At 33.0% G+C, this 16,467-nt stretch overlaps 2 protein-coding genes and 2 long non-coding RNA genes across 7 annotated transcripts; 3 read left to right on the forward strand and 1 right to left on the reverse strand.

Annotated features, from left to right (window-relative positions):
* The first annotated feature begins 2,089 nt into the window (after positions 1-2,089).
* On the forward strand, positions 2,090-2,621 carry LOC144569493 (uncharacterized). The gene is made up of 2 exons (XR_013516074.1): positions 2,090-2,144; positions 2,364-2,621. It is a non-coding gene; the product is annotated as an uncharacterized LOC144569493 (long non-coding RNA).
* Positions 2,489-6,447, reverse strand: GSNAP (gamma-soluble NSF attachment protein). The gene is made up of 9 exons (XM_078319864.1): positions 6,191-6,447; positions 5,663-5,730; positions 5,491-5,575; positions 4,363-4,521; positions 4,036-4,173; positions 3,690-3,768; positions 3,510-3,589; positions 3,249-3,378; positions 2,489-2,820 (listed from the first exon to the last, which is right to left on the reverse strand). The coding sequence occupies exons 1-9, from the start codon at positions 6,235-6,237 to the stop codon at positions 2,719-2,721; spliced, it is 888 nt and encodes a 295-aa protein (XP_078175990.1). The 5' UTR covers positions 6,238-6,447; the 3' UTR covers positions 2,489-2,718.
* On the forward strand, positions 4,479-4,911 carry LOC144569492 (uncharacterized). The gene is made up of 2 exons (XR_013516073.1): positions 4,479-4,691; positions 4,795-4,911. It is a non-coding gene; the product is annotated as an uncharacterized LOC144569492 (long non-coding RNA).
* Positions 6,448-12,386: 5,939 nt separating the features above from the next.
* On the forward strand, positions 12,387-15,597 carry LOC144569475 (transcription factor PHYTOCHROME INTERACTING FACTOR-LIKE 13-like). Of its 4 annotated transcripts, none has more exons than XM_078319845.1 (8): positions 12,403-12,532; positions 12,959-13,119; positions 13,222-13,355; positions 13,842-13,946; positions 14,097-14,162; positions 14,273-14,338; positions 15,117-15,347; positions 15,445-15,597. In XM_078319845.1, the coding sequence occupies exons 2-8, from the start codon at positions 12,978-12,980 to the stop codon at positions 15,532-15,534; spliced, it is 834 nt and encodes a 277-aa protein (XP_078175971.1). In that variant the 5' UTR covers positions 12,403-12,532; positions 12,959-12,977; the 3' UTR covers positions 15,535-15,597. The 4 variants fall into 4 exon arrangements, with proteins under 4 accessions (XP_078175970.1, XP_078175969.1, XP_078175971.1 ...); XM_078319846.1 differs by having other exon boundaries at positions 12,959-13,074; positions 13,183-13,355; XM_078319844.1 differs by having other exon boundaries at positions 12,387-12,532; positions 12,959-13,355; positions 15,120-15,347.
* Positions 15,598-16,467: the final 870 nt, after the last annotated feature.

A 16,467-nucleotide genomic window follows, 5' to 3' on the forward strand; every position in this document is an offset into this window, starting at 1 on the left:
AACTCGGTTTGTGCATAGTTGAGCTTGATTTAATCCAGCTAATTATGAGCCGAATCAAATCAGCTTATTGACGGTATGAGTTGCCAGCATAAATTACGAGCCAAAAAAATAATTTATTTTCTTTTTACACAAGATTTATCATTTCATGATGGACAGAAAAAGTAAAAGAGTCGAGCTCAGTCAAGCTTGAACTTGTTAATGATGAATTGAGCCAACTCGAACGACTACAAGTTTTTTGAAGCCAATCTCGAATGAGCCATGAGCAATGAATTATTTTGCCTACCCGATGGGTACCCACTACCCTCGGTTGTTTGTAAGATACAGCATAGAATAGGCTCGGTCGCAAGATCAGATCAGATCTATGATAGATGCTGCATAATACTTTCAATGTCATATTGTCCCCCCAAACCAGGAAAGCACACCGAACTTACCTCTCAATTCTTCAACAACTAATTTTCAAATTCTATTTCCTTTTTTTTTTGGGAAAAACCCGTGGGTAATTTTATTTCCCGTTAACTGCAGTTTGATTTCGCACGCCCACCTTTTGTATTCGTGTCATCTCTTCGGAGTTTCAACTCGAAAGAAATAAAAGCAAATCAAAATCTTAAAAGAGCAGCAGCCTCTAGTTGCTAGGCCTCAGAATTTTGTGCTGGGCCAATACAAAAGTCTAAAAAAGTAAGAATTACGAGGAGAAGCCCTTTAGAATAGTAGGTGATTGCCAACTACTACAGAAGAAAAAGAAAAAAAAAAAAAAAAAAAAAAAAAAAAAAAAAAGGGAGGAGAAGAAGAAGAAGAGAAGCCCACAGTGCGTGAGGGCAGAAAGGATCTGGATGGGTGCTTCTAATCTAGTTTTGCCCAGTCTTTATCTAGGAACTAGATTACCTAAATGTTGGTTTAGTGTAGTTATTTTGACTGCTTTATATACAAGGTAACAAGGAAACAAATAATCTTTTATTATTGATAACTTAACATTTACCGTCATAGATTAATAAATTGTTCCCCCCATTTGCAATGTTTGGACAGTTGACCGCGGGTGTAGAGTCGGAAAATGCCACGGGACAGCACAAGACGGCACGGCATACTCATGTGTTCTGTGCTGTGACTCACGTGTTCTGTGCCATAACTATTTTTAGAAAATTTGGCATGGTATGACATGTCACATGAAAGATGTAGTCATGACATGGCATGTGGTTACGCGAGTTATGTGTAATTAGGACCGTTAGATCTTGATCAAATGGTGAATCTTGAATATACTAACTAAATTATGATCAAATGGTCATGCGAGTCACGCGAGTCGCAGCATGTTTGGACACGGCATGACTCGTGTAGCGTGACTATTCATGTGCCGTGATCACTCCTACATTTCGATCAGACGCGACAAGATTCGTAAAAAAAATAACTTGATCACGGTACGGAACGGCGTGTTATTCACGTTTTTTCCACTCTATAAGTGTGCTCCACAAACTTAAATTTAGAGGGAAAGAAGGAAATGATATGAATGGGACAAGGATGGGAGCTATCCCAATTTAATTGGGAGTAGCAACCGGAAGGAAATGACATTCATTTTTTTGCTTTAGTTCCTTTTTTCATTTCCTTGATTTCAAGGGCGGACTCAAGATTTTCATCAGGACGGACTCAAGATTTTTATCGGGAGGGGGGGCAAAAAAATATCGAATCGGATTTAAACCCATTAACTAATTAGGTATTCAATAAAAAAAAAAATTTTGACTTATATTTTTCAATACTCTTGACTTAAAATTTTTAATCCTATAACTAATAATTAATATTACCAATCATAATTCAAAAAATTTATTTTGATTTTAATTCTAAATTTAACCCGAATTACAAATCAAACATTCAGAGGGGGACAAAAAAAATTTCAGAAAGAAACAAAGTTAATCGGTACCAATAGATTACCACTAAAACTCGAAATCCAGAGAATTGCTACAGTAGATCCACCCCTGCTTGACTCCCATCCAAAATTTAAGTTATTAAAGCAAGTAAACTTGTTTTTGGACAATTCAGTCAACACTTCACTTCACTTCCCTCCCCTCTTCTCTCCTTTTATGGAACACACCTAAAGAAAGAAAAAAAAAACATATCGGCAAACTCATTATAACTATATAACTATAAAAACGGCATAGGTCGTGTGTTTGTTTGGATCAGTTGTAAATAACGATATGCAATTATCAAACAGATAAGGTATTGTCAAGCGATTAATCAGAGATAATCGTTCATAATTAAAATAATCGACCAATTAATTGGCCTAAACGGACGTTTTTTACAACACTGGTTTGGACAATTGACAAGGAAAAGAAAAGAAAACCATGTCTACATAAAACAATATAACTAAAGTGGCGTAGGTTTTGTGTTTGTTGGCACTAGATAGCCCAAGATGGAAGTATCTTTTCGTTTATTCAGTACATTTTTCAAACCCAAGTACTAGAATGCGTTTCTTCTTTAAGACCTTCAAGAGCAGCCACAAATAAACAGATCTTAATGAAATGTACAAGCTTGTGTTCTTTACAAAAGTGTATAAACAAAGACAATCAAATCCACTATCCATAAAAGATAATAGTTATACATATTTTAATGCAAATCTGGTACGATCCCCCACCCCACCAATAGAACCCAGCAAAGAGTCATAAAAATCCTCAAAGCAAACAAATTCACCATGCATGGTTGCATATATTTATGCAACTGTTTTTAAAAGATGATTTAGGTGAGGTCATCCTCATCTAATGTGGCAGCACTTGCTTCTTCTCCCTTCTTTAAACCACTCAAGTCACCAGTTGGCAGTTTCTTTGCTAGCCTTATCACCTGCAAAATTGTGCATACATATAAGTAACAGTTTATTTGAATTATAAACTACATGCAAAAAAAAAAGTGGACTCTATAACTGCTTACTGATTACTACAGTCGTATCAGATATCAATGAATTTCAATGGTCCTGAACCAGTAATACAAAGTTTAAAACAAATCAAATGCACGCATAATGCACAAAAGTAGAACCATTCACTTGCGTGTTAAAGGAACTAGAATATCACACCAGTAGGTATCGACGGTACAAAAACAACAAAGAGAACATGCAAATTGAAGAAAAAATGGCCTACTTTTAAGGATGAAAATATGCAAATTATACAAACTATTTTCCGAAGAAACTGAGATAAACAAATTAAAGTTACAGTTATGCTGCTGTCTGATACTTGAGATAGTAAACTAATACTGAAACAGCAAGTAGAACATACCGAGTGATCAAGGTGCTTAATGGTGCTGGAGTTAGCTGCCCGTTTGATTTCTTCAGCATCTCCTTCTTCGTATGCAGAAAGAAGCTTCATTGCACAAAGATTTTGGTCGCTATTTAGAAATGCATCAACTCTGACATGAAGCAAGAAATTAAAGCAAAAAAAAAAAAAAAAAGTTCAAATTCCGATATGCAGTCCTCAATAGTATGCAAGCAAATGAATGTTAGACCAAATAAAGATATTGCAATGTGTAGAGATGTTTACTGGGAGCAGTCGTTATAGCATGTCTGCGCCTGTCCAAAATCATGCGCATAGAGATAAACAATGATGGCACTCAAGTAAGCCTGGACCAAAATAAACAGTTTCATATATTTCAGTAAATAAATCACGGAAATAATAGACTAATATAAAAATATATAGGTATAACCAAAACAAAAACACAACCTTGCATTGACTATTGACTGCATTGCACTTATCAGCAGCTACTCCCAATCTCAGGAAAAATGTTGCAGCATCTGTATACCTGAAAGATATGAACTAATAATTTACAATTTGCAGGTATGAAATCCTACATGCTCCCACAAACATATAAAATATATTATGTATACAGAATACCCTATGAAGATACCTAGACAACCCTCCCACTGTTTCACTGGTACATAAAATGAAGAATAAAAGAGGGGTAACTGAGGTACTTGAAAAAGAATTAAAAAAAAAAAAAAACACACACACACAAGGAGAGAAAGGGTATTCCTCATTGCGCAGGGGAACAATTTTGGTTCTCTTTTACCTTTGGGTTTTGATATACATAGCAGCAATATTTCGGTACAAGTCAAAAGCCATCTGCTCCTTCTTATCCTCCTCCAAAATCACACATGCATCGGTGTACATTTTAATTGCTTCATCTGGCATCCCTTCTTCCAGTGCACTAACCAACCACATCATAAAAGGAATCAAAATGCATCTCCACAACGATAAAAAATTGTTTATTGTTTTGTATTCTTCAGTCAGTTGTCTGGGTGAGAATTATAAGGGCTTACATGAGCTAACTAAACAGAGAGCAAAGAAAAGGCCTAATAAAACTGCAATAGATGGCAATATTGAGCAGGAGTCTTACCTGGCACCCTTTGCCAGGGCATCTGAGGCAGGTTGGGAACGGCCTGCTTCCATGTAGAACTCGGAAGCTCTTCTATAATGTTCGGCAACTTCATTTAAATGCCCCAATTCCTTTGCTAATGTTGCTGCCGTCTCCAAGTGTTTAGCTGCATCCCATGGTCTGGCAAATTTTTGTGTCATATTCTATTATAAAATATGACTTTAAGAATTCTTTCACAGAACTTTATTAAGTATATTACGCATTGAAGTATTGAGAGAAAAATAATCATTCGAAGATGTCACAAAAAATTTCACACAATGGAAGTACACACAAAAGCAGAATGATTATAGGTACTATAAGTTCCCCTCTAATATTATTTTTACATTTTTAGCATCACATATGAATGATTCTTGTTGCTTTAAGAGTTAGACTCAAAAGACAGAATGGTTATAGGTACTAGAAGTTTCCCTCTAATATTCTTCCCACTGTTTTATCATTGCATATGAATGATTCTTGTTGCTTTGAAAGTTAGACAGGCTAATGGAATTTTGTTTGGCAGTTAGAATGAGATTGGAAAATTTTATAAAGGTAAAAAGGTGAAGTTATTAGATGCATAATCATACAGAAACCCACTTATTTATACAGAAATAGTGAAATACAGAAAGTTAAACAGGCTAATGGAATTTTGTTTGGCAGTTAAAATGAGATTGGAAAATTTTATAAAGGTAAAAAGGTGAAGTTATTAGATGCATAATCATACAGAAACCCACTTATTTATACAGAATTAGTGAAATACAGAAAGTTAAACAGGCTAATGGAATTTTGTTTGGCAGTTAAAATGAGATTGGAAAATTTTATAAAGGTAAAAAGGGGAAGTTATTAGATGCATAATCATACAGAAACCCACTTATTTATACAGAATTAGTGAAATACAGAAGAAAAAAAAATATAAACTAATTAAAACATTATCCACCATTTTTCACACTTTAACTTGATTGCACCAGAATATTGAATATGATAATTGGAAAGTGGAGATGTGCATATAAATTGCATTTTAGAGTTTGGACAATTGGATCTTACCCCGTAGAGAAAAACTTTTTTCAGAACAAAAATAATGAAAGTGGTAACTATCAAAATAGAGGCACCTACGATGAGATCATTTCTTGTCCTTTGGAGGCCTTCTCAAATGCTTCCTTTGCTTTCTCATTGTCTTTCTTAAACCTATATGCAACAGCTTCAATAGAATAACAGGTTCTATCAATAATTACCTAGTTACAGAAAAAAATAAAAATACAAAGCCAATTCTATAGTGGTGATATACCAGCTTGTTCATATAGTGAGGTAGCAGTTTTCCAATCTGTACTCCATCTTGTAAAACTGAGCTTTGTTCTGTAAAATTGAAAGAAAATTTTACACAACAAGGAGGTGGTTAATGATACTGTATTTGTTAAGACTGTCTAGCAATTTGGTTCAAGCTAATTTGTCCAAGGTAATAGTACAGTAGAAGGAATGGGCACGGGTTATGTTAGTTATCAGTCATCTCATAATGCCTCTAAGATACACCACTTCTAGTTATCAGTCTTTATATAATGTCTCTAAAACACACCAAATCTCAGCAAACAGATCCAAAATGAGGTCCTGGTAACTTTAAGCACAGCTACAATGGGCAGAGACGGACAAACTTAGAACTTTCTACGATCCATAAATTTCATGAAATTCATTAAGATTCCAAATATTATCTACTGGAAAGGTCGATCATAGGGAGACAAAGAATTACACAGGCGCACACACAAGAACATGCATAAAAAGTTGTAAGAAAAACAAGAGCTAAACTGAAAGAGGTACTAACAGCTTGTCGGCTTTAGCCATCAGCTTGTCGGCATCGGAGTTCGCCATGGCTGAGATCGGTCGTATCGATCACCTCTTCTCTGAGCTCCAAGCCTCTTTTTGTAAATCTCTCTTTTGGGGAAAGGTATAAAATAGTAATTTGCTTATTTTACTTGATAGACCTATCTTTTGAAGTCTTTACAAGTTAGTCCCTAGATTCCACATTCCAGGTTGGTTTTACTCAGCGAATTCTGTCGCCTCATCACTTCGTTGTTCGTACGCGTAAGAATTTAACTACTGCTCCAGCCTCCGGGAATGGGAGAATCTAATTGATCTGACTTCTGAGGCATTAAATTTTCGGAACGAGATCACCTTCCTCTAGGGGCAGAAAATTCCTGCGTCTCTAAATTTTCAACCATGAAGTGCAAAGTCCATATCGTTACTCAAATTTTGAGTTTGGATTTGGATCGTCTGATTAAGAATCCGATCCGAAATGAAACAATGAGAACTTCCAAAAATAAAGATTGTGTTATAAAATATATTTATGTGGATGTTCATTCTATAACTTTCAATATTAATTATCATTTCGTTGCCCACTACCTCCACTATCTCCACTACCATGGACATTTATTTTCTCCTTTATTATTGTAACATCTCTTTCTAGCCTATAAATAGAGGCTTTGTAAATAGAGAATGTGAGACACATATATTATACACAATAGTGGAGAATACAATTCTATTATTGTTCTCTCTATATCTCTTGTTATTTACTTATTTTTATTGCAACTTTATTTTAATTTTATAACACGTTATCAGCACGAATTGCTTGGAAGAAGTTGCAAAGTAATCATGAAAATGACTGACGCAATGATAAGTAATGAAGATCCATGTCTGGTAGACAGTGGAACAACTAATACCATATTGAAAAAGTAAGAAATACTTTTCACAATTGTATCTTGGTGAGACTAATATTCACACTATATCTGGCACACGTAATTTAATAGAAGGCTCCGGAAGAACTTGTATTTTGTTACCTGAAGGAACAAAATTAATAATAGATGATGCATTATATTCAAGTAGATCCAGAAGAAATCTACTAAGCTTTAAAGATATTCGAAAGAATGGTTATCATATTGAAACTATGAATGAGAAAAATTGTGAGTATCTTCATATCACATCTATTAAGAATGGCCAGAAGATCATAATTAAAAAGATGCAAGCAATGTCATATGGATTATATATTACTTATATAAGTAAAATAGAATCAAATATGGTTGCTAACCCGAAGTTAGCCGTTACTAACCAGAAGTTAGTTGATCCAAAATTATTTACATTATGGCATGACAGATTGGGTCATCCAGGAAATATAATGATGAGGAGAATAATTGAAAGTGCAAATGGGCATCCCCTAAAGGACCTGAAGATTCTATTATCAAAAGATATGACATGCGAAGCATGCTCTCTTGGAAAACTAATTATTAGGCCATCTCCAAATAAAGTTGGACCTGAAGCTCCTTCATTTTTAGAAAGAATTCAAGGTGATATATGTGGACCTATTACACCTCCATGTGGACCGTTTAGATATTTTATGGTGTTAATTGATGCATCAACACGCTGGTCACATGTGAGTTTGTTAGCAACAAGAAATGTTGCATTTGCTAGACTATTAGCACAAATTATTCAATTGAGAGCTAATTTTCCGGATTATCAAATCAGAAGAATCCGGCTTGATAATGCAGGTGAGTTCACTTCTCAAACTTTTAATGATTATTGCATGTCTATTGGAATTACGGTAGAACATCCAGTGGCCCATGTTCATACACAAAACGGTCTGGCAGAATCGTTGATTAAAATATTATAATTAATTGCTAGACCATTACTCATGAGGTCTAGTTTACCGTCTTCCGCATGGGGACATGCCATATTACATGCCGCTGCACTAATTAGATTAAGACCAACTGCTTATCATAAATATTCCCCATTACAATTGGTCTCCGGAAGAGAACCAAATTTGTCCCATCTAAAGGTATTTGGTTGTGCAGTATATGTTCCAATTTCTCCTCCACAACGCACAAAAATGGGACCTCAAAAAAGGTTGAGAATTTATATTGGTTTTAACTCTTCTTCTATTATTAGATATTTAGAACCATTAACAGGAGATGTTTTTACAGCAAGATTTGCTGATTGTCATTTTAATGAATCAATATTCCCAAATTTAGGGGAAGAAAAATAAAAACTGGATAAACAAGTAACTTGGAATTCATTGTTATCTTATCTTGACCCCCGAAGTGGTCAATGTGAACTCGAAGTTCAAAAGATCATAAATATACAAAGAATTACAAATGAATTGCCTGGTGCATTCATAGATATGAATAGAGTTACTAAATCACATATTCCAGCTATAAACGCACCTGCTTGAATTGACATTACAAAAATATCTAATGAATCTAATGTGCGTAGAAAACGTGGAAGACCACTTGGTTCTAAGGATGTAAATTCACGTAAAAGGAAAGAGCAGAATAAAGCAGTTGGTCCAACCCCAGAAGAGGTTGATGGTAAAACTCCTGCAGAAGTCAATAAAACCCCAGAAGAGGTTGATAGTAAAACTCCTGAAGAAGTATATAAAATCCCAGAAGAGATTAATGGTAGAACTCATGAAGAAGTTGATAAAAACCCAAAAGAGGTTGATGAAGTTCCAGAAGAAACTCAAGTACCAAATGATTATGAGATTTCTATAAATTATGTAATAAATGGTACTATATTAAATAGAAATAAAACACATGTTGATGAAATCTTTGCATTCGCTATAGCAAGCGATGTTATAAATGAAGAAGATAATGTGCCAAAAACTCTAGAAGAGTGTAGACATATAAATGATTGGCCTAAATGGAAATATACCATACAAGCAGAATTAAGTTCATTAGAAAAGCGGCAAGTATTTGGACCTGTAGTCCAAACGCCCAAAGATGTTAACCCTGTAGGTTGCAAATGGGTATTTGTCATAAAAAGAAATGAGAAAAATGAGATTGTGAGATATAAAGCAAGGCTAGTGGCACAAGGCTTTACACAAATACTTGGAGTTGATTATGAAGAAACGTATTCATCTGTAGTGGATGCGATAACTCTCAGATTTTTAATAAGTCTCACAGTTGCAGAAAATCTAAAAACGCGACTTATGGATGTTGTAACAGCCTATTTATATGGTTCACTTGACAGTAATATATACATGAAAGTCCCAGAAGGATTGAAAATGCCTGAAGCATATAAGTCAAAACCTAGAGAGATGTACTCTATAAAATTAAGAAGATCTTTATACGGACTAAAACAATCTGGTCGAATGTGGTATAATCGACTAAGTGAGTACCTTCTAAAAGAAGGATATAAAAATAATATAATTAGTCTGTGTGTTTTTATTAAAAGATCAAATTTAGGTTTCACAATCATTGCAGTGTATGTTGATGATTTGAATATTATTGGATCTCCTGAAGAGATTGAGAATACTGCAAAATTAATGAAGAATGAATTTGAGATGAAAGACCTTGGTGTAACAAAATTTTGTCTCGGCCTGCAGATCGAACATCTAAAGAATGGAATATTTATCCATCAATTAAATTATGTTGAAAAAATATTAAAGAGATTCAATATGGATAAAGCTCATCCTTTGAGCACACCAATGGTTGTATGATCGCTAAATGCAGAAAATGATCCTTTTCGCCCACAAGAAAATAATGAAAAAGTGCTTGGTCCTGAAGTACCATACTTAAGTGCAATCGGGGCATTATTATATCTTGCAAATAATACGAGACCCGATATCTCATTTGCAGTAAATGTGTTAGCAAGATATAGTTCCAAACCAATCAGAAGACATTGGAATGGAATTAAACAAGTATTTCGGTATCTCTGCGGAACTAGAGATATGGGGTTATACTATAAAAATGATACAAAATCCAATTTAGTTGGATATGCAGATACGAGATATTTATCGGATCCACATAAAGCACGATCTCAATCAGGATATGTATTCACCTATTGTGGAGCTGCAATTTCATGGCGATCGACAAAACAAACTCTTACGGCTACATCTTCAAATCACGCTGAACTGGTCGCCTTATACGAGGTGGGTCGAGAATGTGTTTGGTTACGGTCAATGATTCAAAATATTCAAGAAGAATGCGGACTTGTAAACATCAAGGTAAATCCTACTCCGCTATATGAAGATAATGCAGCATGCATTGCACAAATCAAAGAAGGATATATCAAAGGAGACCGAACTAAACATATTGCACCAAAGTTCTTTTCGACACATGACCTACAAAAGGAAGGCGTAATAGATGTTTGCCAAGTCCGATCAATCGACAATCTAGCAGACCTATTCACAAAATCTTTACCGACAAAGATTTTTGTACAACTCACAAAGAAGATAGGTCTACATCGATTGAAGGATATTCGATGATATAAAAATGAGGGGAAGCATTATACGCACTGTACTCTTTTTTCCTTAACCAAGTTTTTATCCCAATGGGTTTTTCTTGGTAAGGTTTTTAATGAGGCAGTACATGGTCCTGAAGTATCATGTTGATCCTGAAGTATCATGTTAATATCGATCCCTAAGTATCATATTAACAGCGTATAATGAAAGATGAACATCCAAGGGGAAGTGTTATAAAATATATTTATGTGGATGTTCATTCTATAACTTCCAATATTAATTATCATTTCGTTGCCCACTACCTCCACTATCTCCACTACCATGGACATTTATTTTCTCCTTTATTATTGTAACATCTCTTTCTAGCCTATAAATAGAGGCTTTGTAAATAGAGAATGTGAGACACATATATTATACACAATAGTGGAGAATACAATTCTATTATTGTTCTCTCTATATCTCTTGCTATTTACTTATTTTTATTGCAACTTTATTTTAATTTTATAACAGATTGGAAGAGTTCTTTTAACTTTGCACGAATCTTAAATAGAATCCCACAAACAAAGAGGCGCTATATTGAGTTAAACTTGGTTGGAAGTTAATTTTGACCGTAAAATAGTGGGTCTCATTGTCCAATATCTAAAAGGATAATTGTCCGTACAAACAATAGGATCAATTGACTTCATTTAATTTCAAAATTTTATACTTGTGCCTTTATTCTATATAATTGATTTATCCATATCTGACTTTCATAGCTTCAAAATCTAGCACCGTCGCTTCTGAATATGATGGATCGATCGGATCTAAACTCAAATCAGATGATGTGAATTCAAAGTGCACGACCTAATTAAAACCTTTAGAAAAGAGAATTATGCTCTTGCGATACTACGCCGAGTTGAAGCATACCATTGTAGATATTGGTAGTAAGAGATATATATATCCATGGACGGAACTAGAAAATTTTAATATGAACGACTGAAAATTAAAATGCACAATTGTAATTAGTGGAATTTGAACTCAAAATCTCTCAACCACAAAATAAAACTTTAACCACTGGACTACAACTAAACATTTATCATTTATTGTGAGTGGCTAGACTGTATAAAGAGTTTAAAAAAAAATCAATTAAATTTATATATATATATATATATATATAATTAAAATTTTAAAATGATGACTTAGTCACCTTTGGCTAAACTTTAGATACCCATATAAATATATAATATTTGGGAGTAAGAGATCCATACTAAATTTAATATAACTGACAATAAAATGGTTTAGGGAAAGTCGTATGAACCGAGTGAAATAGAAAAAGGAATTGCATTATGTTGAGAATTTGGAAAAAGAAATTATGATAAATTTTGGGACATGTGATTATTGTTTTTTCTAGATTTTAAAAGAAACATAAGAAATGGCCTTGTTAGTGGACTTTCTTCATCTCTATTTGTTTCTTTTTAGCGAGAATGAAAATATTCAGCCTTTATCTTAAAATTTGCAAATACAAAGAACGGCCCATTAGAAACTTCACAATTGGAGATGACAAGCCCGCATTCCGGGCCCAATTTTAATTTCATATTTTGATCATAATTTTATTTGTAGATTCAACATTTTAGTAATAATAAAGCAAGACCTTGTCGACTGGCCGCACGGCATGTATGTACATTACAAGCCTCATAGAATCTGAATTCAGTGATTAAAAAAAAAAAAATCTTTATATCTTATCTACCAAGTACCAATTAATGATGTCATGCGACTTCCCGACTATACATATGTTGTGCATGCCATTTGAGGAAAGTCCATTCCATACATCAGCCTCAGATCTTTATAAAACAGTACATCTTGGTACCGCTGTAGTCTAATTACTGTGAAACTTGTAAAGAAGCATACTTCCGTGTGAAACTGAGAGTCTGAGAGAACGATTACAAGTGGAAAAAGGTGTGTGAGAGATCTGTTATTATTTTCGCAAAATAATTCTAGAACTTTTTCTTCTCTTTTTTTTGACAATCAGAGGTTCAATTATCTAGTTTTTCTTATAGAATTCTCTGTACCTTTTTTTTTTTTTTTTGACTTCTGCTTTAAAAATATGAAACTGTTTTGTGTTATTTCTCTACATGTGTTAATTTCTGTTAACACTAATTTTATCTGTCTTAGCACCATTATATAGATCATATATAGTTCATGTGCTTTTTTACTTTATCAAACATATTTCTACAAAATTCAGCATGTTACCATGCATCTGTTTTTTTTTTTTTCAAGTTTTAAGAATATAAGATATAGATTTCAGAACAGTAAAGAAATATTCTTTGGTACTCTTTCAATCATACAGAACTTTTATAAGCTTATTTCATTTACACTTTTCAGATCTGGTTATATATATTTCATGGAGAGAGAATTCTTTTCCCAATTCTACTTTGGAAACATCAATGGTGAAGCAATCAGAGAAGGCAAGAAGCTCCAACCAAATGAACCTCAATTTGGTGATTTTAACTTCGCAACTACCAAACAAGATGTAACTATAGCTGGTATCCCCCAAAGAGAAGAAAACAACACTATGGTGGTCAATTTCTCACACCTGCCAAGATCAGTCAATTCTATTGATGTCCCATTTAATAAGGCTAATTTAGGAAGTGGTGAATCCTCTACTTCAGTGGACTCAATGGGGTTTCAAGCAAAAGAGAAGGGCATTTTTGAAAATGAGCAGAGTAAAACAAACAAAAGAAAAGGAAGAGATGCATCAGAATTTGACGCCCAAAGCAAGGTGTGTGAATATTTTTCGTAAATCATTATGAAACTTTGTAACTTCTTTCAGTTGCGCACTAAATATAATTAATTGGTGCTATTTCACAGTTCTGCACTTTCTTTACCACGCGGTGCTTGTTATAATTTGTGCGAGCTTAATTATAAAATTTATGGTTTTGCCTTTCAACGATAAATTCAAATCGTTAGATTGATTTATTTTCTGATATATATGTTATAAACAAACTTATTAGGTTTAGAGATCATTTCGTATAAAGTCAAATTAGAAGTTTTTTTGATAGGTTTAATTTATATTATTTTTAATCACTTGACTTTATATTAATAATGTTAAATATGGCACTCATAAAATAGAACAGTCTTAACAATTTAATATAATGTTAAAACTTAAAAGTCAATACAGTAAATTTTGAAATTAAACTTGTGAACTATCTTCTCAATAATTAATTAATATAGATATCTCAGCAACAAAATATTATCTGTCATGTAGAGATATGAAGATGAAGAAAATGGATCTGATGCAAGAAAGTCTGATCAGCGCATCACATCATCCCGAAGAAGCCGACCGGCTGAAATGCACAATCTTTCAGAAAGGGTACATTTTCTTATTAAAATTTCTTTAATTTTATTTGAAATTTTTAGTATTCGGAGGGGAATAAGCTTGAACATAACTTTCTAATTCATTTTCTTATCTTGAATTACAAATTAACATTAATTAATATTTTTAACCTAATTAATAATGTAGAGGAGAAGGGATAGAATAAATGAGAGATTGAAGGCTTTGCAAGAGTTATTGCCGCATTGCACCAAGGTAACCCAAAATTCAAATTTTATAGACCAATCTCATGTTCAAAATTGTATTCTAAATTGCATTAAGTCACTATCTAGATATAATTCTAATTTGTCAATTTTTTTAATTAGACCGACAAAGCATCAATGTTAGACGAGGCAATTGAGTACTTGAAATCTCTACAAATCCAGCTTCAGGTACTATAAATTTAGTAATGCACAGTATCTTCCAAAATTTTTAAATATACCATTCAAAAAAGAAAAGTTAAACCAAATAATTATAATTTGACCAGAATTTTATTTTGACATGAACGCAACTTGAAATTACAGATAAAAATTAAATGTTCGCAGTGTGAACAATAACCTTTTTTTCTACTCACAACCGTTTTTTCTTAGATTTTCTGGGCCCTGAATTTCTTTAGCCAATCAAAACACATTGAAAACAAGATTTCGGTCAAAGTTGTTAAAAAAAAAAAGTTGTTGTTCGCAACGTGAAGTTGCGAACACTCAATTTATGTCTGCAATTTCACGTTGTGACCATGTCAAAAATTGAATTTCTCAAGATTCTGTGATTATTTAGTTTACTTTTTTTTTTTAAATGATAAAAATAAAAATTTCGGCAGTATCTTTTTAATGAAATAACACATAATTAAAACGGTGTATACCTACCTACCTTTTAAATCATCAATGGACTCCTTTTTCCAATGTGTGATCAATTAAGTTATACTAAACTGGTATATACATATTCCTCCTCTTCAGAAAAAAAAAATATGAAAATTAAAAGGTATCCCCTTCTGCATGTAGCATTTAGGGGTACATAGTACATACAAAACTTGAGTTGTTGTTGGTAGTTGGTATCAGTATCCCCAATGAGAATACATAAGCCAGACAATGGAATTTAGGCCATACCATGCATTATAATATTGAAAAAATAATAATAATAATAATAACATATTCAATGATTGCTGTAATGTAGCAGATGATGTGGATAGAAAGCGGCATGGTACCCATGATATTCCCGGAGAGCCATCAATACATATCCATCACGGCCACGGATTATCATCATGTGAATTCCTTGCCTTATAATCCTAGAATTACAAGGTCTCTTTTTGATGATCAATTGAAATCAAGGGACCTAAATGCAAACCAACCTGTAACAACTACTGCTCAGACTGACAATCTCTACTTGCATAAATTTTCGCTGCAGGTTTGTCTCAATTTGTAGACGCATATTTTGTTTTGTAATTTATTCGCTTTATTTTGGAGCGAAATTCTTATGAATATCATGTTTTATATTAATTTAGGGAACTAACCAAAGAGAATTTGGAGCAGGAACGGTGCAAGAACCGCATTTTGCCGATGGATTGGTCATAGATGGAAGTTCCTTCTTGTAAATTGAAGTTTTGTGATATTAATTATTATGTAACATCTTTAATGGTTTTATTGTGCTAATTAATTATATAAAAACATTTGCAGAAGAGGTTTTCCGTTAGTTTATTGTATTTTTCTGATGCATCATGTAATTTTGTGATATCATCATGTGTGCAACCCAAAAAAGGTTACAAATTACACTTTTTAATCAAGTATACTTCCTAATTAAATAAATATTTTTACTATAACCTTTTTATGACAATACTTTTTTATGTTAATATAAATAAAGGAGGGATCCAATGCTCGTGATGGTCGGTGTCAAATGGTTTTAATATTTTTTATCGATAATTAAATTAACAAGCTGAAATTGTTATATATATTTTAATTTATCTTAATTTACATGCATACCAATATGAATCGTTAGATATATTTTAAATTAACAAATATAAATCATCTTATATTAACAAACACAAACTGCTAGAAATATTTTTATCATCTTAGTTACATGCATATAAAAAATTATGAGATCTTGGCTACATTGTGATAGCCAGCAAGAGACGGGATAAATCCCCAATAATTGATCCGTTGATTTGTTAGCTCTTGATGCATATAAAAAAAAAAAAAAAAAAAAAAAAATAGAAATGATGTAATTTCTTCGTATACACATATCTAATCAATTAGTTTTTTATTTATTTTAAAGTTGAAAATATAAATATTTGAGATATAATTTTATTGGCACCGATTTGACACTATGATCCGCATTGAATTTCTCCTCATATAATAATTGAGTAGCTTTATAATCGGAGATATATTTTACTAATTGCAAATACATTTTTGCTATAGTGCATATTTTTTTTCTTTCAGTTTTATTTTATTTCGAGCAGTTTTATATTACACCCATTTTTATGGCACACATATCTGAGATCTTTAATAAAAATAATCCAAATAAAAAAAAT

This window comes from Carex rostrata, chromosome 18 (genome assembly GCF_964058835.1).
Source record: "Carex rostrata chromosome 18, lpCarRost1.2, whole genome shotgun sequence".
Taxonomy (NCBI): domain Eukaryota; kingdom Viridiplantae; phylum Streptophyta; class Magnoliopsida; order Poales; family Cyperaceae; genus Carex; species Carex rostrata.